The sequence below is a fragment of the Podarcis bocagei genome, assembly GCF_964188305.1.
Source record: "Podarcis bocagei genome assembly, chromosome: 1".
NCBI classification, from domain to species: Eukaryota; Metazoa; Chordata; class Lepidosauria; order Squamata; family Lacertidae; genus Podarcis; species Podarcis bocagei.
In genome coordinates this window covers 35250051-35276141 of record NC_138125.1, presented here as the reverse complement: position 1 = coordinate 35276141, position 26091 = coordinate 35250051, and the positions used below count along the sequence as shown (strand labels likewise).

At 40.4% G+C, this 26091-nt stretch overlaps 1 protein-coding gene across 13 annotated transcripts in view; it reads right to left on the bottom strand.

Annotated features, from left to right (window-relative positions):
* The window catches only part of RALGAPA1 (Ral GTPase activating protein catalytic subunit alpha 1), a 140403-nt gene that overhangs the window by 86954 nt on the left and 27358 nt on the right, over window positions 1-26091 (bottom strand). For 7 of the 13 annotated variants that reach the window (XR_014011374.1, XM_081207277.1, XM_081207285.1 and 4 more), the window contains exons 10-18: window positions 25348-25587; window positions 24245-24433; window positions 22740-22877; window positions 21142-21290; window positions 19932-20061; window positions 16204-16441; window positions 13916-14077; window positions 6816-6956; window positions 475-2040 (exon numbers count right to left, since the gene is read on the bottom strand). Coding sequence is in view for 12 of the 13 variants with exons in the window: in XM_081207277.1 (XP_081063403.1) it covers window positions 475-2040; window positions 6816-6956; window positions 13916-14077; window positions 16204-16441; window positions 19932-20061; window positions 21142-21290; window positions 22740-22877; window positions 24245-24433; window positions 25348-25587 (2953 nt within the window). In the remaining variant the exon portion in view is untranslated. The remainder of the gene's footprint in view (window positions 1-474; window positions 2041-6815; window positions 6957-13915; window positions 14078-16203; window positions 16442-19931; window positions 20062-21141; window positions 21291-22739; window positions 22878-24244; window positions 24434-25347; window positions 25588-26091) is intronic. The other 6 variants (XM_081207288.1, XM_081207280.1, XM_081207286.1 and 3 more) reach the window with 3 other exon arrangements.

Below are 26091 nucleotides of genomic sequence, written 5' to 3'. Positions count from 1 at the left end.
GAGGAGGAAGAAAAATTAACTGAACCTACAATTGGCTCAACTGAAATAACTGATAACTAGGAAGATAAATTGGGGATATCAAAACAATTCCCCCCCCTATTGGACAGCATATGAATGCCAAATATATGTTGAAGACTGGCTTTCAAGGCTTGCCAGGAGAAGTATATGATAAAGACAGGATCCATTGGTAGGTCATTTACTATCTCTTCCTCTTCCCTACTCTTAAAGTGTTCAGCAGCAAAGTGGTTCACTATTATTTTTAAAAAAGGATCATTAGTAATTTAACGTTTATCAAAGTAACTTATGCTGGAGGGGGGAAATTCAGCTGGCCATATGCGCATGCAAAACCAAACAGGAAAAGCACTGATCATCCCAAAGCCTTTTGATTTGCTTTATAAGAGCTTGCTTCAGGTGCATCAAGCCAAACTGGTGCTGCCTTTCTCCTATTGTGCTCCGCACACTGTTAGTGCTCACCTGCAGCTTTCTTTCCAAAATAGCCCATTACATGACTGTACAGATCCCTCAGTGGAGCCTCTGCTGGCACTCTGCTCTGCCTCTGTGGGGAAACATTTGCCTTCGGCTTCGAAAGAGCATGTACAACAGATTTATAAACACCACCCAGGGAGCCCTGCTGTTGTCCCGACTCCTGACTCGATGGCTTAGGTGGGCTACGGTTTGACATTTGATTTATTCCAATACTTTCCTTCTGCAACACGAATGCTGGAACATCTCCTGATTCTTTAATTTGCCTACTATAAGCAGAAGCTGTACTGGCTGTATCTAGAGGCCTATATATTCCGGGTTTGACCAGCACAGCCATTGTGGATGAGCTGGTGCTTGTGTTGCTGCTGCTGCTGCTGCTGCTGTTGCTACTGCTCCCGCTACTGAAACCACTGAGTTTACGAAGTCTTGCTTTCCAGGGGGCCTCTTTGTTTTCTAGAGGATTATAAAACTGAACTGATTCAGTAGATGGCCTAAAAGTAACATGGACACTGTTTCGCTTTTTAGCTGCTATTTTCATTATTTTAGCCTTATGGGTTACCGTTTCAGATATGCTTCTCTTAGTTGGTGACAGTTTGCTCATGCCAGTAATGTGAAGCATTTCAGGGTTAACTAAGGCTTTATGTGGCATTTTCTTTGCATGCATAACACTTGTGTTGGTTATTTTTTCATTAAAGAGGGCACTTCTATGCTTTTCAGCTAGCACTGCTTCCACAGATACATCTACATCAGTGGCAATTTGTCTGAACAAATACCTCTTCGTTTCCTTTTCTCTAGGGCTACTTGACCTGGGATCAGGCAGATTTTGGATGGGGTTATCAATGTTTAAATGTTTAGCTTTATCAGCTTGGCTTCCTGTAGAACTGTCTACTTGTGTAGGTGCAATATTACTTATAAAGCCACTTTGGTTTTGCTCCAATTGCAGTTCTGCATCATCGGCACTTTCTGCAACAGTGGTACTACTTGCACATGTAACAGTCTGGTCTGTATGCTCTACTCCATCCAATGGCAATTTATCATTCCTACTTATTCCTGCATCAACTTCATGAGAAGAAGGCTCATGCTTATCTATCTCAATGCTACTGCAAAGTTCTTCGTTTTCCTTAAGATATTCTCTCAGAGAGGAAAGAAGATCATCTTCACCTTCAAGGTCAACATACTGGTTTTGTTCAAAGGCTGTATCTGAAAGTTCTACCGGGCCTACCAAATGACAGAGATGGTCATAAATACTATCCCCAACTTCCAGAGAGGACTCTCGGCTATTTGTATCAGTAACATGACTTTCAGTGGATCTACATATTGAAGAGGCCTCTGTGGAACTCTGTAAGCTTGGCGCATGATGGGATGAATCGTCAATGACAGGAACTGCACCTTTGACTCGCTCAACTGTGAATGGTTCCAGGATGTCAGATGTGCTGCTACTTCGTGGAAGTGTCTGCTCCTCATTCAACGCATCAAAAACTTCACTGGGCGTTTCCTCACTCTGTGAAAAATGTCTGACGCGAGGTGGACGTGGGAGGATTTGAGCATCATCCATGTCTGTAGAAAAAGTATGTATTTAGGAAATCAAGTACATAAATCTAATATATATATATACTATTGTTTTGTTTGTTCACTACTGCAAGGTAGTGATACGCTTTAAAAAGAAGTCCTTAAGAACCATAAAATATTCTCCACCAAAAACTAAAATGTTGTTAAACACATACACACACACACACACATGTGCACATACGTGCACATATATGCTATCTAGTACAATGTGAGATATGAGTTAGACCATCAGAACAGTCTTAAAATATTAACATGCATGGAAACAGAGCAAGATCATGGGAGACATGGAAATGCTGTTAAAGCTAGGGCTGTGCCAATAAATTATGAAATACTAATTCATGGAATCAGAAATAATGACTTATAATATAGACTGCTTTGGGAAAATATGTAACCTAAGAACTGACAATATTTCTAGCCACAAGTTGACTCAATATGTTGAGGGAGCTGTATCATCTTTAATTATTAAGTAAATATTTCTCTCTCTCTCTCTCTCTCTCTCTCTCTCTCTCTCTCTCTCTCTCTCTCACACACACACACACACACACACACACACAAAACACCTAGGTAGGTATGTCCATAATGGGTGATCCCTCATTCAAGTGAAAGAAAGCAGATGGTTCCCTAACTCTAAAAGGCTAGCTACGAACAAATGAACACATCTTTCAGTCTCCAATTGGGATCTTCTGAAGCACCTCTTAAAAATTGGATACTAGTTTCTTATAAGAACCAGAAAAAGCTAATACGATGATCCAGAGGAAGTCTGACAATTACTGAACCTACAGCTGACTTATCTTTATTTTTTAATGATCAAAATGGCCAAAAATGAATCCTGATGAAGGAGCCATTGTTCCCTCAGGATGAGCTGAACTAGCACTAAGAATGGGGGGTGGGGGTGGGAATCAATACTTACAGGTAAGAGCCCACTTCACCTTTTCCCTTGCTGTTTTAGAATTCTGCTGAAAGCAGTATACCCTCTTAGGAGGTGAGGTGAGAGAAGAGAACAAAAGCTAGCTGTGTTAAAATTTACACACCTACAAAACACTTAAAAACCAAAGGAAATCTCTTTCATAATTTCCTGCAGAAGCCCCACTGATATAAGGTCTAGACTCTAATGCACAACAAAGAGGTTCATGGAAACTCTTATAGCAACCCTTCAGATTTCCTTTTGAGTGGATCTGGACTACAGCTCCAGGGGGACACACTGCAAAATGAGTCCTAAATAGTCACAGAAGCACCTCTGCACCCTTTTAAACACTGAAGATGCAAACACTGAAGATGACATTAAATTTAAATATGAAGCTTGTGATGCTCTTATTAACCTATTTTATTTCAGCAATTCTTCGTAGAATACCATTCTCTTCTAATACATTTTTAAACATTGTGTGCTGTTTGATTTCTATGTTTTAGTTGCTTTACTTTGGTTGTAAGGCTGACTGTTTCACAGAAAGGATACCAAACACACCACACATACGGCTAAAATAATCCTGTCTCACATATTTTTGTTGCAGAACCTAAGTGTAGGATTGTTCTACCACTATGCAATGTACACAGTTTAGTTGGGATGGGAAGGCTGCTCCACGAAGAAAACAAGATTGCACCCAGAAATGTTAAACTACATGTTGTTTCCTGTGCAGCCATTTGTTACTGTTCTGGGTACCCAAATACACAAAGTGCCACCAGCACAGTCTTTTTAGGAATGTCAGAAGCTGCCTTATTTTGTTAGGCTACTGACCCAGCTCAACGTCTCCCCAGAATTTATAAGCACAAGACTTCCACAATCCTGTTTAGGATTACTAAGGTCTAACTATGATTATATGCAAGGACCCCAAAGGTTTTCTACACTTCTTCATTTCCAATTTGTCAAAAAATCCTAAATAGCCAGCTCTATTTCTCTGCATCAGGCTGACAAGGCATGTTAACAGATTCTTAAGACAAAATAATAGTTTTGTCTCGAAAAACAGTAATCATAATACACAAAGCTGAGCTGATAACTTTTTAGAGACATTAGCTGTACTGATAAGTTTATACAGAAAATGACTTTCTAAGTAACAGATAACATAATCTTGTCATAGTCAACATATCCTGATATAAAACACAGATTGTTCCATTTTTTTGAAATCTACAAAAATAGCCTGTGGAATGAGGTGAGCAGGTCTTAAAATGTTGGGTGAACTTGGTGGAGAAATCTAAGCATAACATTGTAAAATCATTAGTTTTACCAGCGTCCATGGAAACTACAATTCTTTGATAGCAATAGCCCAATTGATAAATGATTAGGACTAGATTATTAATTGATGAAGTTTAAACACAGTTATATAGCATCAATAAAGGTGCCACTTTGAGGAACCTAAAGAAGAAACACACAGATTTTCTGAACTATTTAATAATTTACAACACAATATTTTCTTTTAGCTCGAACTGGGAATGTTCCATATTATACAGTGGTACCTCGGGTTAAGTACTTAATTCGTTCCGGAGGTCCGTTCTTAACCTGAAGTTGTTCTTAACCTGAAGTACCACTTTAGCTAGTGGGGCCTCCTGCTGCTGTCGTGCTGCCGGAGCACAATTTCTGTTCTTATCCTGAAGCAAAGTTCTTAACCCGAGGTACTATTTCTGGGTTAGCGGAGTCTGTAACCTGAAGCGTATGTAACCTGAAGTGTATGTAACCCGAGGTACCACTGTAATAGCAAATCATGAGAACTTTTTTTAAAAAACAACAACAACAGCAACAAGCTGTGTCAAGACTGTCTGAAAAATATACTCTCCTCATTTCAAATTAACATGCTTCCCCCCCTTTAGTTGATAGCTATACTTAAAAGGAATGCATTTGTAGTGTTGTTTTGAAAGGTGAACACAGACAGCCCGTCCCTTCAAAGGTCCTGTGCCTGTCTGGACATGTTGCTGGGGGTAGGGGAAGAAAGGGATGGGAGTTTAGGAAAAAAATAAACAGAACTACAAGAAAAAACTTTTTTAAAAAATTATTTCCTCTAGCCGTTATGGAGCCTCACTGATACACAGCTGCAGGTCTAAGGGAGAATGACTGGAGTGTGCTTGAAGACAACAAAGTTGCCTGGCTGGCCCCCTCAACAGGAGCACTTCACACAGCAACACTTTGCCGTCCATCTCACTTCTGTTTCCCACCCACCCCGTAAAATTTTATTAAGGTTTTTTAATAATACCATACAATTAAAAACAAACTAATCTAAATAAAAGCAGAAACAAAAAGAAAAGGTAGAGTCCTCTCTCACGGTTGGCTCTTAACCCTTGTCTCACAAAGGAAATTTTAGACTAGGGGTCAGCAAACTTTTTCAGCAGGGGGCCGGTCCACTGTCCCTCAGACCCTGTGGGGGGCCGGACTATATTTTGAAAAGAAGAAGAAGAATGAATTCCTATGCCCCACAAATAACCCAGAGATGCATTTTAAATAAAAGCACTCATTCTACTCATGTGAAAACACACTGATTCCCGGACCGTCTGTGGGCCGGATTGAGAAGGCGATTGGGCCAGATCCGGCCCCCGGGCCTTAGTTTGCCTACCCATGTTTTAGACCCTCCCAGCTCTTACCTGGGAGCATCCCTTTCTTCTCCCAGCCTCTCACCCTGGGATCTCTTTCCTTCCCTGCCTCTCACCCAGGGTCCTTCATCAACCATCCATCACCTTCATGTGTGCATAATCCCCCAAAAGACCCAGAGCCAAGCACACCAAGGAAAACAAAAGAATGAATGAATAAGGCAGGAAAATGGAAGAGAGGAACAGAAGAGAAAAAGAAAGAAAGAAAACGCACACCCCGCTTCCGAAACAGCTACTAAAATATCATCTCTGAACAAGCCTTTGAAACTGACTGGCATTATGAAACAACGAATCACAGTATACATGATTCAGCATATTTGAAATGTGAACAAAAACACAATACATTTATAGCTTGGGATTCAGTGGCACAGGAGATAAAATGTGGTTGCTTCAACAGAAAACCCACCATAGCTGTGAAGCATTTCTTGAGGCTGTCTATCACTGACACAATACCTATGAACAGAGCTTAAAAATCATTATTATAATATGGTTCATTGGGGGGCTTAAAAAATGTTGTTTTTCTAGAGATGGGTCAAGGGTTTTGTTAACAGAAGAACAGCTAGTTGTGTCTTTTAAAAGAAACATACACAACAGTTAGCACTTAAGTGTTTATAATACTGTTATAAGTAATAACATACTTTTTTCTGGGTCTACTGGTGAGTTTTTAATGTGGTATTTACTAATGTAAACCCCTCTTTAGTAATTCTTATGCATTTACTGACATAGTCAGCAAGACATTGATTATAATAAAAAGGAGAAGGCTATGATGCCGGTAAATTAAAATACAATGACCAAACAGCGCTGATAGAAAATATCCTCAACCTCTCCATGCTGAAGACTGTCAATGAGAAATCTTTTCTTCGTCCTTCTGCCCTGGCATTTGATGTAGAAAACCTAGTTCAACAATATATCTCAGATATTTGTGTCAAATCAACTTTTTAAAAATTCAGCTGTAAAGCAGAACATTGCATTACTTCTATAGGAATTGGCACAGCGCTAGCTTCTCACAGTTCCAGAATGAGCTGTAAATATAGCATACCACAAAACTCAAAATATCCACTCTCATCTCTTCCCCATTTCCTCCCCACCCCTAAATATTTTACTTTGAAAAATGTAGTGATTATGCAGTCTTTGAAAGCAGAAGGGTTAAAAAAGTGAAAAGGGGGTGCAGAAATTAGCAGAGGTGGCACTACCTGAAAGCTCATCAGAAAGGGGAGTGAGAACAATATCAGGCAAGAAGGGTTTGGAAGTATGGATCAGAACAGGAGCACTTTTAGCACTGCGTATATAGGCCGATGGCAGAGCACATTCACCAATGGATCGGCTTCTCATGGCTTTGAAAAAGGAAAAGAAAGAAGTGGGGAAGGAAAAAAAAGAAGAGTGACTATAATGAAAGGCTGTGTCACAGAAAAAGCAGCAACAGAGAAAACAAAGATAAAAAGGAAGAAAATTTAAATTAAAACATTTCAGCACGGCAGATATTGGCAGAGCTGTAAGGAAAAAAATAATCAGTGGGCACATAAAACATTTTGAGTTGATTTTTAAAAAATGCTAGACAGCAATAATGCCTATATTTTGACAACTACAATTACTGTGTATTCAAAGTAAAACACTAACAGGTGTGTATTCTCAGAAGCACCACTGAGCTCAATAGAATTTCTTCCCAAGTTGAAAAATGTCAACAAGCTGAAGGCCATGGCATGAACACTAAAGAGTGTATATAATTGTGCACTGTTAAAGCACATGTCTTGCACTTGCTCTGATCTAACGTTTCCTTTTTTTAAGTGAGCATCTTTTAGTCTGAAGAGCTTCAAAGAATGAAAACAAACTAGGTTCCTTTCTGGTCATAGAAGCTTCATGAACAGGTCCAGACATTTAAAAATATGTCCTCACTTGCACTCCATCCCTGTCAAGGTATCTGTAAAGGGAATGTAACATGTGACTGATATGCTTTGGATTCAGACTCACAGTACAATACTATACACATCTACTCAGAAGCAAGTCCCATGAGTTCAATGGGGCTTACACTCAGGTGAGCAGGTGTAGCATTGCAGCCTAAGTTACCTTAACATAGGTTCCATTGGGTCGAGTTACTCATGACTTAAGTTTCATTTATTTCAATGGGAACTAAGAGCAACTAGCTCAAAGCAGCACATTTTTCAGCCAGTATGTTTATGGGATCACTTCCCAATAGCTGCAACTGTATCAATGGTCAGCTTGAGTTACATATTATTTTCTCCATGTAAATAAATCATTGACTTGAATAGCTTAAGAGTGTGTATGTATATATCCTCAAGCAATGAGTTCTACTGATTTCCTAACAGCATTATTTTAAGTAATTGCAGGAATTACTTTAGAAAATAAATTTAGAACATTAAACAATTCAGTTTTTTTAAGCAAACAAAGAGCAAAGATGTCTTAAATTGTAAAAGTCTGAGGAAGCATAACATTTAACTAAAATATACCAATACAGCAAAAAAGGATGCAAAACATGCCATCTAAATGGAAACATTAAAACATGGAGGCAGAAAAACAAAGCAAGTGTTTTTAAACACAAGGTGAGAATCCAACTTTCCTGCCTAACATATGCCCTCCTTGGATCTAAGTTACTACACTGGTATTATCCCCTGGTATCTATTCTAAGCAATGGCTTTGTAGTTCAATGCCTTACAAGATTATAAATTGCAGCACAGACTACTGCTCCTGATTGCATCATAATCTTTTAAAAAAGTGTTTTTATTAAAGATTTGCTGGGGTTACGAAAGTGCAAACATCGTCTCTATTTTCAGATCATAAAGTTCTGCATCATAATCTTAAAATGCAAAACCAGACTGCATTGTTAACTTGAGTACATCCAACTTAGTACAATCCAGACTCCACCATCCCCAATAACTTTCTGAGTTTCGCACTGCTCATTCCATTTGAATCTGAAAGAATTCAAGCGCAAATTCCTCCTTAATTTAAAGCACTGAATAATCTTTTTATAAATGGACTTTTTATAAATGGACTGATTACATAGCTGAAGTGAGTGAACGACTTTCATGTGCCCAGTGCATCTGAAGAGCCTACTAACTATATTCATGTTATATGAGTTCTATCCACAATATTAGCTTTATATAGCCAAGTTAACATTCAATAGTTTTTGGTGATAATCAGACTTACTGTGCAATCCCAAACCCAGACTCATTGGGCTGGAGTGAGTTAGGATATGGCAGAGCCATCCACGCCAGTGGAAAATCCCTTTACCGGCAGACCTTTCCCCTGCCCATGAGTAGCCCAGTGGGCAGAACTATTATTATTTATAAAATTTGTCTACCGCCCTTCATTCACAGATCTCAGGGCAGTTCACAACATAAAATTACAACACCAATAACCCTCCCTCCCCAAACATGTTTAAAAGGGGTATAAGATGTTAATCAGCCAAAGGTGTAGTTGAAGAGGAAGTAAATCCTACCATCATCATCATCATCATCATCATCATTATTCCTACAACTGACCCACCTGGCAAAATATCCCCAAATGGAAGGTGTTGAGGGCAAGAAAGAGGTTTGCTGGGGGTGAGGGTGCCTGGCTGTCACATTCGCTCCCCTCAGGCCATGACTGTGGCCCTGCAAACAGATGGAACATCCACTAATCAAGTGGCTGGCACAAGACAGACCCGTCCCATAGAAAACAGTGGGGCAGGACCAATCTGGGAAAACTGAGCTGCTCCCCCTTGCTAGCTACACCCATGGCAGCATGGGAGAGCTCCAGGTGCTGAGGAGGCCTGTAGCAAATCAACGCACAGCACCAGCAGGATATAAACTCAGCATGCGTCAAACGCAAACAACACGACACCTTGCATGGCGCAGGGTTATGCCTCACACACTCCTCATGCAGGGAATTTGGGTTCTAGAGATGGGCTCTGGAGAATGGGCACCAAGGAGGAAGAACACTCTGCACCCCCGGGAACACTGAGCACAGACTACTATGCAAAGACAGAAACAAGGGAACTTTTAGCTGCACTTTCAGCAAAGCCCACCTCCCCAGCATAGGGGAGGGAATGCAGCTATTATTCACATCTCTCTCCTGAGCTTCACTCTCAAACAGGCACTTGGAACCAGCCCTCCAGCGAGCAAGGAACCCGCACACAGAAAAGCCTTCATGGAGCCCACCTACCCCCAAGATCAGTCTGGGAAATGGGAGAGCCGTCTGGGAACCAACCATGCCACCCGGCAAACTCTCACACAAGAGGGCAGAGAACAGTTCACACCCCTGCCACCCTCCAACAAGTAACTGCAGAGCTTGGCCAGTAGAAAGGCTCACCTTTGACCCTTGGCCCATGATGCATGTGGAAACATACTGCAGCTCCAAGAAACAAATGCTTGTACCTTACAAGGCAGTGTGTGCATGGGAGTGGAGTCCCTCACAGCTGGGCCTCATGGACTGGAACAGGGGCCTGGATGGGGGAGATCCTATGTTTATACTGACCATGCTTGCTCTTACTTTTGTGCAGGTCTGGTCTGATCCTCCTACTCCTGCAGAGGATGTGGATGGCAGCCAAGAAGCACTGGTGGCCCACCTATGCCCATGACCAGGTTGAAACTCAACTGTGGCAACAAGTTCAGTACAGATCTGAGTGATTTTGCCCTCAACGTGTATGCTATTTGTATACAAACCTCAGAAAAAATGAATACATTTCCCCTGACTCCTTTTGTTCACTTTTCTTTTTTCTCTCATTAGGCTTCATATATATTATATATCTATATCTGTTGCAACCTCACCCATTGATAAATATTCTTAGTATTTTTATGATCACTATTTTTGTTTATTCTGCATATTACTGGGTCTCAGGGTGCTCTGAACAATGATGGTGCCAAGTTTAAAGGAACGCAATACCTAAGAAAATGCCACCCATTTGCTTCATGTATGGTCTACTCCTTTTGCTCTAGTCTAGAACTTACCTAACGCTTCCATGTTCTTTTGGAATGCATCTGGGGAACACCCATAAGCAAAGGACAAAGGTAGGGATACATAATGTATGTGCAGAACTTATGTTTTTACTCCAGAGGTGGGTCAACCAACTATAGGGCCAACACCAATGCATCCTGACAACCACTAGGTTGACTACCACCTGCGTCTCTATTGCCACGTGAGGGCATTGGTCTCATAATCCGAGGAGGAATGAAGAAAAGCTCCCAAAAACTCAGAAAGATGGGCCATGTGGAGGAAATTCCAAGAGTACCTGAATGCGACTGAGACTGTGATGGCTGAAACAGCTATAGAGATAAAGTTTTGTTCACAGCCTACACAAAAGTGACCAAGAATAAAGAATGTGTTGTCATCTCTAGTCCTTTGAAGGAGGCCATACTGTGGCGATGTCAACCAAAGGATATGGGATGCAGAAAGAAATCAGAATTTAAACTGGATCTGCCTCTGGTTGCCAATGTACCCCAGATTTCAAACACAGTCTCTGCTTTCTGCACAAATATGAGTGGAAAGGGGAAGAACCATTTCATGGTGCCAGATTTCCCCAAAGTTCAGTGAAATAAACTGTTATGCCGGGAGAGCAGATTGTGTTGGTACAACACCTGCCAGCACATCATTCATGAATTTTGTCTCCACTGAGTTCACCCCTGTGTTTAAGCCATCATTGTGGACATGCAGTTTTCAGTGGCTTTGATGCAACATACTTTGGTTAATGTGGGTGGCGCTGTGGGTTAAGCCACAGAGCCTAGGACTTGCCGATCAGAAGGTCGGCGGCTTGAATCCCCACGACGGGGTGAGCTCCCATTGCTCGGTCTCTGCTCCTGCCAACCTAGCAGTTCGAAAACATGTCAAAGTGCAAGTAGATAAATAGGTACCGCTCCGGCGGGAAGGTAAACGGCATTTCTGTGCACTGCTCTGGTTCGCCAGAAGCGGCTTAGTCATGCTGGCCACATGAGCTGTACGCCGGCTCCCTCGGCCAATAAAGCGAGATGAGCGCCACAACCCCAGAGTCGGTCATGACTGGACCTAATGGTCAGGGGTCCCTTTACCTTTTTAATAAGGAATAACAGCAGCCTCAAACATGATATATAGTCTCTGTGGCTGTACAACGGCCTCAATTACAAACTGCTATGCTAACATCTGGTACACAATCAGAGTTAATGGATGCACACTGGGACATAAAGTCCTATGAGCTTCAGGTTAAACACAAGTAAGTCCGTAACAGTGTTTCAGGTCTCACATCTGGGTTTCCCTTTAGTGAAACACTCTATATCAAATGTGGGGAACTTTTTTGGTTCCATGGGCCAGATCCTTATCAAGATTGGCCTCATGGATAGGTGTGAGGGGCCTGCCCACCTGTCAATCACATAGTAACATTATGATATCACACGTCTGACATATGGGCAGTCCCTGCACACCTCTAGCAGTTGGGCACTGGGGAACCTGCAAAGTGTTTTAAGACAGTCACCACACTCCAGCCTGAACCACTCGGGACAGGAGCATGTGGACTGCCTAGAAGCACTTGGCAAAAGCACCCTCTGAAGCAGCTCTGCGTTTTTCCTTTAAGAGGGTGGCAGGGAGAGGAGACAGAAGCCAGCGTTGTCCAGGCTCCTTTGTCCTCTCACTAGTTTAAAGGATGGGGTCCTGCTCATGAGCTGCAGACACCAGTGACATCGGCTGATGAGCGGGTGTGCATGACTTGGGGGTAAAGGGGGGAAAACACTTTGAAAATTGGAATGAAAAAAGGAGACCCATGCATTTATCATGAAAAACTTAAAGACAGAATGGGAAAGGAATTTGCACTAAGTGGTACAACTGAAGACATGTGAAACGGAAGACATCAAATTAAAGTGATTCCATTTGGAGAAGTTTTGAAGTTTTGGAATGGATGTAGGCACAGAGGTGGGTGAAATAGTGGCTGTTGCTGTTCAGTTTAACAATAGTGTCCTACACTTGGGACAGGGTAGCAAAGGAGGTAAGGACTAAGGGACAGTTCATTAAGAAAAGCACACAACATTCCTGGTAGGAAATTCTTCATGGTTGAGCCCAACTAATACCAGGATATTAAGTCTTGCACTTCACCCAATTGCTGCAACTGTGGGGGTCCAGATTGTTTGGTATTAATGCAATTATAGTATATGCACATTCTATGAAGGCACTGTGTCAACTAAGGAAAGAAATTACTGCATTTGAGAGATCAATAAGCCTGGCCGGGGGGGGGGGTGCTTTGGCAATTAATACAAAACTCTGTCACAAGTGACAACAAGCAACAAAGGGGAGGGGATTGTTAGAGATTCAGATATGCCTAATTATTAATAATCAATTTGCTCTCATATCAAATGCTTTCTTAAAGTTTTAGTGCCAAGGGTCATATGTCTGGGGGAAAGTAGCTAATAGTGTCATGTAAATAAGAAAATGAGAAGTATGCAGAGGCACAGCTTTCTGTTTTAGACTGGAACATTCCAAGATCAATAGTGAAAAGACAGGTATTTATAAAACTCAGCTAGCACTGGAAATGTGAGAACAGGTTACATGTTTGTGCCAGGATGGCTAAGCTGCTGGCTGGCTGATTGTAGCATTGTATTATTTTATACTGCCATATATAGTGTGAGTGACAGCTTTGAAAAGTTTGGGGAAGTGAAATGAAATGAAATAAAATATGTATGCCGGAGATGGTCTCAGGTTGTCTGGGATCCTTCCAAGGTCGGTTGCTACCTCACAGATATCGTACAAGCTGTGTACAATTAACACCTTAGCTATAGCTCTTTCTTTTTGTAACAGGTGTGCTAGAACGCAAAGCCAGCTAACTCTGGTTTGAAACACACAGAAACACTTGCTACTAGAAAAGATCTTGCCAGTTTTCCTTACATCCTAGGATGCTATGCTCTAGCCTAGCTCATAAATTTGTCCATAACAGATGTCTTTTGAAACAGAGGTATCTATACAGCATGCCATCAGAAGTAGGGGTAGCTGCACATGCAGCAGCAACTGTAGATGCTGTGCTTGCAATGGGTCTATGATGAAATCTACACAAGATTTCAGTTGTATAAGACAAATCCTTATATGGTACATACATAATGGATCACAGGATCAGCGCATAGTGACCACATGTTTGGGTATATCTGTAAAAATAATTTGATTCTAACAGTCAAAGGGCAATTACTTCTTCATCTCACACCACACAAGACTGCCCAGACTTACATACAAAAATGTATTACTAGCTGTGACGCACCCAAAGCATATGTAGAAAGTTATTTACGTGCATTGGGTCTATTAATTTCCCTTGTGACTTTTTTGTGTAACATCTATGTTCTCTATTACATACCAACTGTTTTTTGTCGCACAATACTTCTGGCCTTTTCTGTTCCTGGAGATCCAGTAGTTGTTGCACTGCGCTGTCTCATTGGGGCTTGTCCAGGCTGATCACGGCTCCAGCCTCTTGAAAACGACTTATCAACCGATGCCTTTTGAAACTCATGCCCAACTCCTGAAAGGTAGAGGGGAGACAGAACATATCAATGATTACATATCTGCCCATCCCACAGAAACCTAGCCAGATGGGAAGGGTATAAATGAAATGAAATAATAATAATTACCAATGGTGATCATTATGTTTTCCATCCAGCTTTAAATTAAATAACTCAATACATATTACTACCAAAACAGTATTTAAAAAATAATTGTATTTTTGGTGTCAACTCAATTCTATATTGAAAGATCTATAATATAAGCAAGCTGTAGATAACTATCTAAAACATAAAAAGGAATGTTAATCACAATTTATTCTGAGTATCATTCGGGTAAATAAGCAAAGGCTTCCCCATGGAGAAATATATATGTGTGTGTGTTCCATCTTCTTTAATTTAAATCTGACTACTAAAGCCACACCCAATTATACCAACCAGTTATTTAATCTATTGGGAGGAATTCAATGTTGTGCTAAGGCAATCTTTCCATCAGGACAAACATTTTGGCTTCCCAGATGGAATGATCTCCCCTCGTGTGTTCTGGGGGTGTTCCCACCACCCCAAGCCAATTTCAGGAGTGTAGCCAGAGGAGGGGGGAAAGCCCCATCACATAAGTGGAAGTCCTTGTGAAGGGACTCATTAATTGAAACCTACATAATGTTCTTTGCTTTCTGTTACAAGCCACCATTACTACTGTTGTGCTGAACATTTAGGCTTATAAACCTTCCCTATAATTTGACAGAACTATGCCTGCTATGAGACAACACAAATTGTTACTTTATTTACTACTATTAATCATTCACCTGTGGGCTTCTTGGCACCATCTAAGTTTGGTTCAAATTTTTAAAAAATCATTAGTATGCCATCTGCGCTTTCAAAGAGCAAAAGACAGTAAGCATCCCCAGTCTGGCATATGCAGTAGCAACAGCAACATCATGTTAAGAAATAAAATTAAAAAAAATATATAAAAATTCCTTCCAGTAGCACCTTAGAGACCAACTAAGTTAGTTATTGGTATGAGCTTTCGTGTGCATGCACACTTCTTCAGATCTAGTTGGTCTCTAAGGTGCTTGTTGTTGGTTAGTCATTTAGTTGTGTCCGACTCTTTGTGACCCCATGGACCAGAGCACATTAGGCACTCCTATCTTCCACTGCCTCCCACAGTTTGGTCAGACTCATGTTTGTGGCTTCAAGAACACTGTCCAACCATCTCGTCCTCTGTCGTCCCCTTCTCCTTGTGCCCTCCATCTTTCCCAACATCAGGGTTTTCCAGGGAGTCTTCTCTTCTCATGAGGTGGCCAAAGTATTGGAGCCTCAGCTTCACGATCTGTCCTTCCAGTGACCATTCAGGGCTGATTTCCTTAAGAATGGATGCGTTTGTGTTTGTGCTACTGGAAGGAATTTTTTTATTTGTTTTGTTTTGTTTTGTTTTGTTTTGTTTCAACTATGGCAGACCAACACGGCTACCACCTGTAACTACAATCATGTTAAGAGTGCTCACTCATGAGTAGGTCTGCAGGTGGCAAGGGCTCCAGCCTCACACTCAAAACAGAACACATTCCTGGCACCAGGTCTATTTTAATCGTTTACTAAGAGCAGATTTGATGCCCAAGGAGGACTCCACATCAAGTGGTAAACTGCAGTCCTGTCTTGTAGACTATTTATTTCATGAGTATATGAGCCTGCAGCTTTGCCCAAGAAGTCAAAGTATATTTTCAGAAACAGACCCAATGCTCCTCAGAATTTCAGGCATTGTGACATTATGGGCAACTTCCACTTTAATGAGGGATTTATTTGCCTGTAGCCAAACCAGAAACTGAAGCCATAATCAGCAACTGCACTGGATGTGGGGCAAATGTGCACTAACTCTTCAAAAGGATGATTCATCTGGATTTTTAAAAATTAATTGAAGGGTCATAAAACTGGCCTTCAAGCATGATTACTATACCACATCCTAATGTAGTTTGTACTTAAATGTAAGCATTGTTAAGGATATTTCAATATCTCTCCCACACATATTTTTAAAGGATGAGTGCAGTTTCCACCTCACCTCTTACGCAATGATCATTTGTATATACTTCCTTTCATACAAGACATTAACAGACATTTTTAAATTAGATTAGTTTCTGAAGCCTGTCAGCCTTACCTTTGCCTTTATGTTTCTTTTGTTTCTGTTCACTTAGTTTATCCAGTGGGAGGTCACTGAGATCCAAGCTGTATAGGTTTCTAGCTAATACTTTTGTTAGAGTCTCCATAGTCAGTGACCACTCTGTGGCCAGCTCTTCCCAATAAGTCAATGATGACAATACTGACAAAAGGTCATCCCAAAGTTCTCGGGAGATGTACACATTTAGATTTGCCTTGATCCAAGCTACTATGAGAGTCTACAAACAAACATGCAGATAGTGAATATAGTAATATTTATCACATGGCAACATAAGAGAGTTAGGGAACTCAAATCATTCTAAGACACGGTAAAAATATAAGAGAGCAGCATAGCTATGTTAACTGTGGAGAATACATTTTAACTAAAGTGTTTATTTTCACTCCTTTCTTTGTTAACAACTGATAAACTTGGATGGGCCTTGGGGGAGTTAAACTAAGTTGTAAGAAAAAGCCTCAATCAATTAGAACAAAGGAACAGATAAAGGACCAGATGCTTCAATCAGCTGGCCTGAAATTCTAAATGGAACATTCAACCATAAGCAACTTCATTCAATAAAAATGTCCCCATCTGCCACAGTACATCTGACATTACTTTTTACATGCATTTTTTATATATATATATATATATATATATATATATATATATATATATATATATATATATATATATATATGCTTTCGTAGATTTTCACGGGTACAGGAATGCAGGTTTTGGTGTCTTCGGGTGTCTTCCCGTGTAAGAGTTGGGGTGTCTAGGCGACGTTTCGACGAGGTCTCACTCGTCATCTTCAGGCTGGTGCTTTCGGCTTCTTGTTACTGGAACAGAGCAGGATCTCAGTGTTTGAGTTCCTATAAATACTGTTGAGGGGGTGTGGTGTATAGCCTCCAACGTTCTGGGCAGAGAGGAAGTTCCCAGGTTAGTGTGTCTTTTCTTCTTTTGTTCATTAATTACTTGAGGGATATCTTGAGTGATTTCTTGAGTGATATTCTGAGTACCACTTAGGAGGGTCATTAGGTGTGGATTAGTTGCTAAAGCTTTCGTGTCTTGACCTCTTGACCTTGTGAAGAGTTTTTTCTGAGAAGATGGCTGTACTGCACTTAGTTGTGCTCTGGCTTGGCTTCGTGTATAGGGGCGAGCTGTGGTTTTGTGCCCTGTGCCAGCCAGATCTGTGTAGGGATTGCAGGGGGGTGCAGCATCCGGAGGTGCCACTATGGTTTGGCTACTGGATGGTGTCTGTAATTTATCTGTGGAGAGGGTCTGGGTTTGGGTCTGGTGTGGTTGATTGGAGATGGCGTTCTGTGTGCCTCTGGTTCTGGTGTCGGTTTTTGTGGGGAGGGCTATTTTCCACGTACATTGGACAAACAAACAGACGAATAAATGCACGTATCGCAGAACACAAGAATGCCGTCAAAAAAGAAGAAAAAACTTCCTCTCTTTACCAACACATGAAAGAAACAGGACACGAAATTAATTTTTCAGATTCCAAATTGCTCTTTAACATGGAACACCACCACAAGAGAATAATCATGGAAGCCATCGAGATAGAGAAACACCCTCACAACATGAACAAGCGTGACGATACGTCCCGCCTGCCAGACATCTGGAAAATAGCCCTCCCCACAAAAACCGACACCAGAACCAGAGGCACACAGAACGCCATCTCCAATCAACCACACCAGACCCAAACCCAGACCCTCTCCACAGATAAATTACAGACACCATCCAGTAGCCAAACCATAGTGGCACCTCCGGATGCTGCACCCCCCTGCAATCCCTACACAGATCTGGCTGGCACAGGGCACAAAACCACAGCTCGCCCCTATACACGAAGCCAAGCCAGAGCACAACTAAGTGCAGTACAGCCATCTTCTCAGAAAAAACTCTTCACAAGGTCAAGAGGTCAAGACACGAAAGCTTTAGCAACTAATCCACACCTAATGACCCTCCTAAGTGGTACTCAGAATATCACTCAAGAAATCACTCAAGATATCCCTCAAGTAATTAATGAACAAAAGAAGAAAAGACACACTAACCTGGGAACTTCCTCTCTGCCCAGAACGTTGGAGGCTATACACCACACCCCCTCAACAGTATTTATAGGAACTCAAACACTGAGATCCTGCTCTGTTCCAGTAACAAGAAGCCGAAAGCACCAGCCTGAAGATGACGAGTGAGACCTCGTCGAAACGTCGCCTAGACACCCCAACTCTTACACGGGAAGACACCCGAAGACACCAAAACCTGCATATATATATATATATATATATATATATATATATATATATATATATATATATATATATATTGCTTTGTCCACCCCCCGTAAAGAAATATAACAAAAGAAAACAAAGAATAGAAAATGTAAACCACAAAGCGTCAGAGCCTGGAAGGAATGATGAAGTATAAACTCATATAATGGTTCCCCTACCATTAATAGAGATATATAAAAATAAAGGATTCTCCACCTGCAAGTTCTGTCATTATTGGGATTAAAGGTTGCACACTGTCTTAAATGGCCCCCCCTGTATTTTCATGTAGGAATATTCACTCCAAGTTCATTACATTCCTGCCCCTGGTCACCAAAGCACATTAACAAAGTGATCTGATTGAGAATCCACTTCATATGAAAGACTGATCCATTTTTATTGTATTATTTATTAGCAGAGTTTGCTAATGCTATCCAAACAGGATTTTAAGAAGCTTCACAGCTTATCACCACTATAGGTGACCTAACCTCATATATTAGAAGCACTTCATCACCTAATTTAGAGAGACAGCCATTTTACAAACATGTGTGTAAGAAAAATCTGATGGCTACTAAACTGCTTTGGGAGTGGAGAAATGGTGATGAGGAGGAGTTGCTTATCCCTTTCTCTACCCTTGAGTTTCTGCTGTATCTGATTTCAGAAATGTATTTACTTTTAAAAATAAGTGTCCTAATCCTTGTGGGAGAAAACAGCCTGGAACAAAGAGCTACAGCAGAAAAATAATAGAGGAGATAAGCACCCTTATCCCTCCCATGTCTCTGCTCTAAATCATCTCTTCCCAAATCTAAATTTCTCTTTCATAAGTAGCCATAAAGCTTCTGTTACACACACACACACACACACACGTGTGTAACTTACTGTTCCGCCATAACACCACATATTCTCTCCCTCCCTATTTCTATTTGGATGTTACCAATTCCTCATCTTTCTAGAACAGCTTTAAATGTCAAACTCAAGATGTAAGATGTGTTTACCTTGCACATCCGTCTCCTTCACTTACACTGATAGTGACTCTCAAGAATCACATTAGTAGTCCAAATCTCCACGGATCACATAATATATTTTGCAAAAATAATAAGCTAAGGATACATACAGGGAGAAATGCAGCCTTAGGTGCATGAAATCCTCAAGTTATTACTAGTACAAAATCAATGCAATGTTCAAAGTGGGATGTCTATATATTTAGTAGTGATTCTTACGTGCAACTGAACTTCACATGCATAATGATTTATTGTCTGGTTTGTAATTTATGGCATTTTTTTTAAAAAAATATTATATGTATCTTGAAAGAGCTTGCATTATAAGGTGGCTTATGAAAATGTTAAGTAAGTAAACAGGTATCTCATCTGAGTGCAGTGCTGAGTGAAAGTCACCTTAGGTGAGCTGAACGCAACCTGATATGACTCAGAACAATAATAAAATTAATATTTATTCATTTGCCTGGAAAAGAGGTCCAGCAAGCCTTCCTGCTAATGTTGAATTCTTTCTTCCTTGATACTGTAGAAAAATTTGAGATGGTATTTTCAGTACCGATTCTGTGACCCTGAGCAGCACAAGCAGCATCTGTTCCCTGAAAAGCAACATAAGACTTGGTATAATATGTGGACTCATATACATTTTTCTTAAGCATCTCAAGCACCTTTTAGCATTATTCGTGAGAAGCACTTTGGTGGCAAAGGCAGTCTTTTAACTGATCCCTCTGAAGTTATGGCCTTTACTATTTGTTGCTACTTTCCTCCTGACATCTTACTCAAACCAGATCCAGTGAAACGGAAGTCGAAGAGGATTCTGGAAATGTATTCCACCCTCAGTCTCCTAGCATCCACAGAAAGACAGTGAAGGAACTTGACACATGCCACTATGCAGCTGCATTGACTATATAGAGGTTATTAATTCACGATCATTAGGAACTAAGTTTCCAGCTTCTTTCATTTTCTATGCAGGGCGGGGGGGGGGGACTTAACTCAAACAATGCTGACTTTGCACACCAGGAATTTAGGAGGTATTACTTAATAGTTACATTATGTATTCATCCTATTTGCATCTCAATGCCCTTCCTCCAGACCAACTCATAATGACATACATGACACACATTTTGGCCTTACAAGAAAGAATACTGTAGATAAATTAGGTAGAGCACAAGTAATTTGCCGAAGACCACCAAGTAAGCTTCCTGGCCATGTAGAGATAACCCATATATACCGTATTTTTCGCTCTATAGGACACACCGGACGATAAGACGCACCTAGTTTGGGGGGGAGGAAACAAAAAGAAAAAAATTCTGAACCCCAGAAACCAGAACAGCAAGAGGGATCTGGCTTCTGGGATAGCCTCTCGCTATTCTGGCTTCGGGGACAGCCTTTGAAGCCTCCGCAGGGCAGCGGGGTGCCTTCACCCCACTGCCCTGCAGAGGCTTTGCGCAGCCATCCCCAAGCTAGAACAGCGAGACGGAGTGCTGCGCAGTGCTCCGTCTCCCTGTTCTGGTTTTGGGCTTAGCCACGCAGCCTGCATTCGCTCCATAAGACGCACACACATTTCCCCTTACTTTTTAGAAGGGAAAAAGTGTGTCCTATAGAGCAAAAAATACAGTATTACTTGAAGGAATAATAATAAACCAATGTAACCCCATTATAAAAAACAAACACTTTACCAAGTCTTCTTGTCCATGGTTACTTGCACTACCATGTAACGGTAGATATTAAGAATGCGTTTACACATATCCGTATGTTCATCCAGAAGTGTTTTAATCTCATTTGCTGGCTCAAGAAGAAATATATTTGAGGAATTTGTTATGAAAACCTGTGATTAAAGGGAAATAAGAACCATTATTTTGAGAATTCAGCTAAACTTGGCTGCATTGATTAATCATATTACTACCGCAGAAGAACTGGGATGTCATCAGGGTTAGTTGAATAAAGTCTAATTTGGCATACTTTAATGAGTGGAAAAACACTTCAAACACAAGTACAAATCACAGGGTTGTGGTTTTGTTTTTTTTACATTTTAGAAGCTCAGAATGGGGCCCTGAAAGATACTCAAATGTCTCTGCATATATTCCATAAAGTGATACTTAACATAAATGCAAACATTAGATTTAATTTAAAATTGTCTGAAACTTGCTGAGAAAAATGTGAGTGGTTTCAACACCTGCTTGCTATCACAGTTGGAATAAAATGCATTGAAGAACATTTAGACTTACTAGGCACTCAAAGTTAGAGCCAACAGAATACAATGGAACATGCCCAAGTGATCCTAAAATTATACTCTGATCCAGAAACAGAGGTTATAACTTCATTTGGATAGATATTTCTAACAAATGACTACTGCAAACTGTAAACAGAGCTGAAGAGAAATGCAATAAATCAGTCATACACAATAAAACATGACATGAACTAAAACAAAATCTTTGGGTTTATGAAACATTGCACTAAATTGGCATTGGGTAGACACTATCTACTAACCTAATCTAGTCATCTAAATTGTTAGTAAGTGGCAACAATTATTTAAATGCTTCATAAAGTCAAAGATTTTACTTCAGTTCTAGTTGTGGTTTATTTTCTGTGACATCTGAGTAATTGCATTTATATATTATGCTATTAGGAGAGTTGCCAGCCTTGAGACTGCCTTGATATGAACTGTGGCCCATTCAACTTATTTATTATTTGCAGTTTTCCATCTCCCTCCTCCTAATCTAATTACCATCCTGTCCTTTTATGGACAAAAACATAAATCCTCTGTGAATCTAGAGGATTTTGTCAGTTTTCCTTTCGTAACAGGCAGGGGGCTTTTTTGGGTAGTGGTGGTGGGTGTTTTTTTGTGGGATGTGCAGAATGTTGCTGCCATAAGAGGAAGCTGCACAGTTCAAGTGCACAACACATACATTCCCTCTGAAATCTAGTCAATAGCATTAAACTTTCATGTATGGCTTAATACAGACTGGTTTGGATTCACCAGCAACATCCTAGAAACCGCAATGCATTTTGATACATGTGTGAAAACCTATGGATATGAGAACTTCAGTGGAACAAAATATCAAGTGGAAAACAGTGTTTTATTAACTCAATAAACCAACTTTGCTAAAAATGGAAATAATGTATAGGATTATACTGTTAGCACTGCAACATACGTTCATTTATATTTATATTCAGAAGAAAATATTACGCAAAGGTTACAGGGCATGCAACAGTATATATATTTGGAAAATGTTCACTGTGAGATGGAAAAATGAAATGAGAATATATCCTTTACCTGCAGTACTGCTTGGACCCCGGCTCGTATGCCTTGTTCTATGACATCCAAGTCAGCTATTTTATGGGGAATCTCCTGATAACAACCATTTTTTGTCCAGCTTGGATTTCGAACAGGACCAGAATTACCCACGATTTCCTAAAACATACAGGAGGGATTTTTTTTCTTTCCAACTTCCCATAGATATGGTTTCAGTCTCACACATTAACCCAGCTTGATGAGGCATGGCATACAGAAAGGGTGCTGCACATTTGGTTCTCCTTCCCAATAATAAAGCTGGAGGGAAGCTTGTGCAGCCCTTGAAAAGGCCTAAGGACCAGCTATTTGGAGGGGCAGCAGGAAGCTGAATTACGTTCCGCCTTCCCTTCTGCTCTTCCACCAAGCAATTGGTGGAATGGAACAATGGGTACTTGCCATGAATGAACCTTTCCTAGCAGAAATTTAGGCACACAATTTTCTGCCTAGAGCAAGTGGGAGGGCCTGCTTAACCCATACTAGGATGGCTCATATTCTGCTTGGAAATTTTCAGCTTTTGCTTTTAAACAATTCACAGTTCCGCATTCTCTCTGTTCAAAAAGAGCCAAAAATGAGAATACTCTCATTTCTCCTTTCTCTCTTTATTTTTTTTGAAGGCATGACATTCTTCATCCTTTGGAAACACTTTCTTTTATTATAAGGTGGAACAAAACTTCCACTAACTCCAGTTGGAGTATCTGCGTTTAATCCAAGTGTCAGCACAGCTACACTACAGATCTCTTCTAGACAAGTGGTGAGCGGCTTATGGGTAGGATATTTAGATCTGGGTTCCCATTCCTGTTTTAAAGCCTGAACTTCCTTCTCTACTAATCTTTTGACCTAGCAGTTTAGAAGGTTGGTTTCCCCACTCTGTGGGCTTCAGGTTTTGATTACTTGCCACCTCTTTTTTCTTACGGTTGCAGAAGTCAGATCCCACTGACGTGTGGGTTGTCTCTTTCCATGAAGTCTTGTAACCTTTACTACTGCTAATGCTGCAATCCTTAAACTCCCAGCAATCATTTTCCAGATGATGAAGAATGCCATATAGACACCACGAGAGAGAGAAAAGCCAGATTCAAGTAAATCGTTATGGTGCAGCTTGATTCCCAACAAAAGGAAGAAGGTGAAAGTGCACTTAATACTGACAAAGCATTAAAAAGTAACATCTGTTTAGAAAGCCAAAACCAAAGAGTGTTTGATGGAATCCTGAATTGGATTCCACCTGAATTGGATGGGGTTGGACTCGATGGCCCTTGTGGTCTCTTCCAACTCTATTATTCTATGATATCATTTGATATGTCCTAGCATATTTAAGTCAAATCAAATATGATTGACAGTAGACTGTTTTAAGTCTACATCTCATTGTTCGCTAATCTCTTTTCCAAAATCTGCAATGTAAGAAAATGCTGCTGTGTGGAGATATGGGAAGTACATTTGCTACTTTGTAAAACTAGAAACTGAACAACTTGAAGAAATTCCGATATGTTTACCTCCTCCCTTTCTTTTCCCTTTTCTGATGAATTATGTTCTGTAATATTTTCATCACAGTCTATACTTGATGACAAAACTTCTTCTGGTTCTTTCATAAATAAAGGCTTCTCTTCTTGTTGGATCCACTCCTGATATACTTTTACCACCTTCCTCATAGCTGCTGCTTCACATATTGGCAGTAAAAATGCCTAATGGAGGGGGGAAAGCTCATAGCATTTATCATGGAACATTAGTGCCCCCTACAACAATTCTAGCATTCATACACTTCATCTTAAAGAATTGATCTAAAAGCTACTCAACTGGTTTTCATGTTAAAGTATTTTTTACTACCTGAATAGATATACAGACAAATATAGAAATACAGTGCATAAAAATATAAAAAGAAGAATATATACTATTTCCATATCCATTTACCAACAGCAATAGATAGAAAATTGTACTATATAAAATGGCTAGGTCCTTTGGAAGACTTAATAGTTCAACAAAATGTCATCAAAATATCAGTTGGTGCTAACAATGCTGGTCTGCATCTATTCCAAAATTGTACAAATGGAATCCAGCTCTTCTGAAACGTTTCTTTCAAGGCATTTCTCATTTTTTAAATGAAGTATATAGACAAATTTGGTTTGAACAAATACAGGACTTTCAAATGTACATCTGGAAGGGCAGCCAAGGGCAAGGAAGGAAAAACACAAAGCACAAAAATGTGTGAGTTCAAGTGTACAGAACATGTTGTAAACATGGGCTGCTACCCAGTCTGCCAACAGGCCCTTTCTACATGTTTTTGTAGAGGTTGCTAGGAATCGTAAGAGCAATGAAAGTCAGGCAAGCTTAACTGACAATTAGCAAGACCAAACTGCAGATGCTTGACACTTTCACATTAATCTATGCCAAGCTACGTGCAAATATTTATCAGCAATATCTGAAAAACGATGATGGTGCACACACTGATATTACAGGGGAGAGCATTTCTTTAAATAAAATCAGAAGCAAACTTGTAAATAGGCAAATGCCTAGTGGGTTATGACAACTACTAATTCTCTCTGGATGAGTATTTTAGAGAAGTTTATGCATGTTTTTTAGAAATAGAGGAATTATTTACCTGACGAAAGATTTCTGTAAGAAAATTAACGTTACTTCTCTTTGAAGAAAACACTTTGCGAACTATTTCAATGTCCGTTAGATGTTCTTCATCAATACTGCAAAGACTGGAGGAACTGGGTTCTCTTTCAGTTAGCGTGCTTGTGTTGGAATGAGACTGTTCTGGCTCTGCATTTCTATCAGGTCTGTCAGTACTGTCGTTTTTGCTGTCTTCTCTAGAAACCAGGCTAGCAGCTGCTCTCTGAAACCAGAAATGAAAATATACTTATGACAGCCTGACCTTCTAGGTTAAACGGTTTTACTGTGAGAAAGCACTGCTGAGAGGTGGTGTGGTGTACTGGCTAAAGTATGAAATAAGAAGTTTAATGTCTCCCCAAACAATAATTGCAATGGATTATTGCAATGTGCTCTACGTGGAGCTGCCCTTGGGCCTGATCTGGAAGTTCCAGGGGCAGCAGAATGCAGTGGCTAGACTGCTGGCGGGGACAGAGCCGACAGCATTAAAATATCTACATTGACTGCCCATATGCTATCAAGCCTGTTTCAAGCCTCTTGAGTTGGTATACAAATTTCTCTACAACTTGAGTTCAGGATACCTTAAGGACCGCCTGAGCTCTTACATCACTGAGATCATCCAGAAGAGCACTGGTGTCAACCAGAAGTTGGACAATGGAACATTGTTCCAGTAGAGATTTGGCATTCATCCAGGATTTGACTTTCAGGGACCTCTTGAAGACTTTTTATA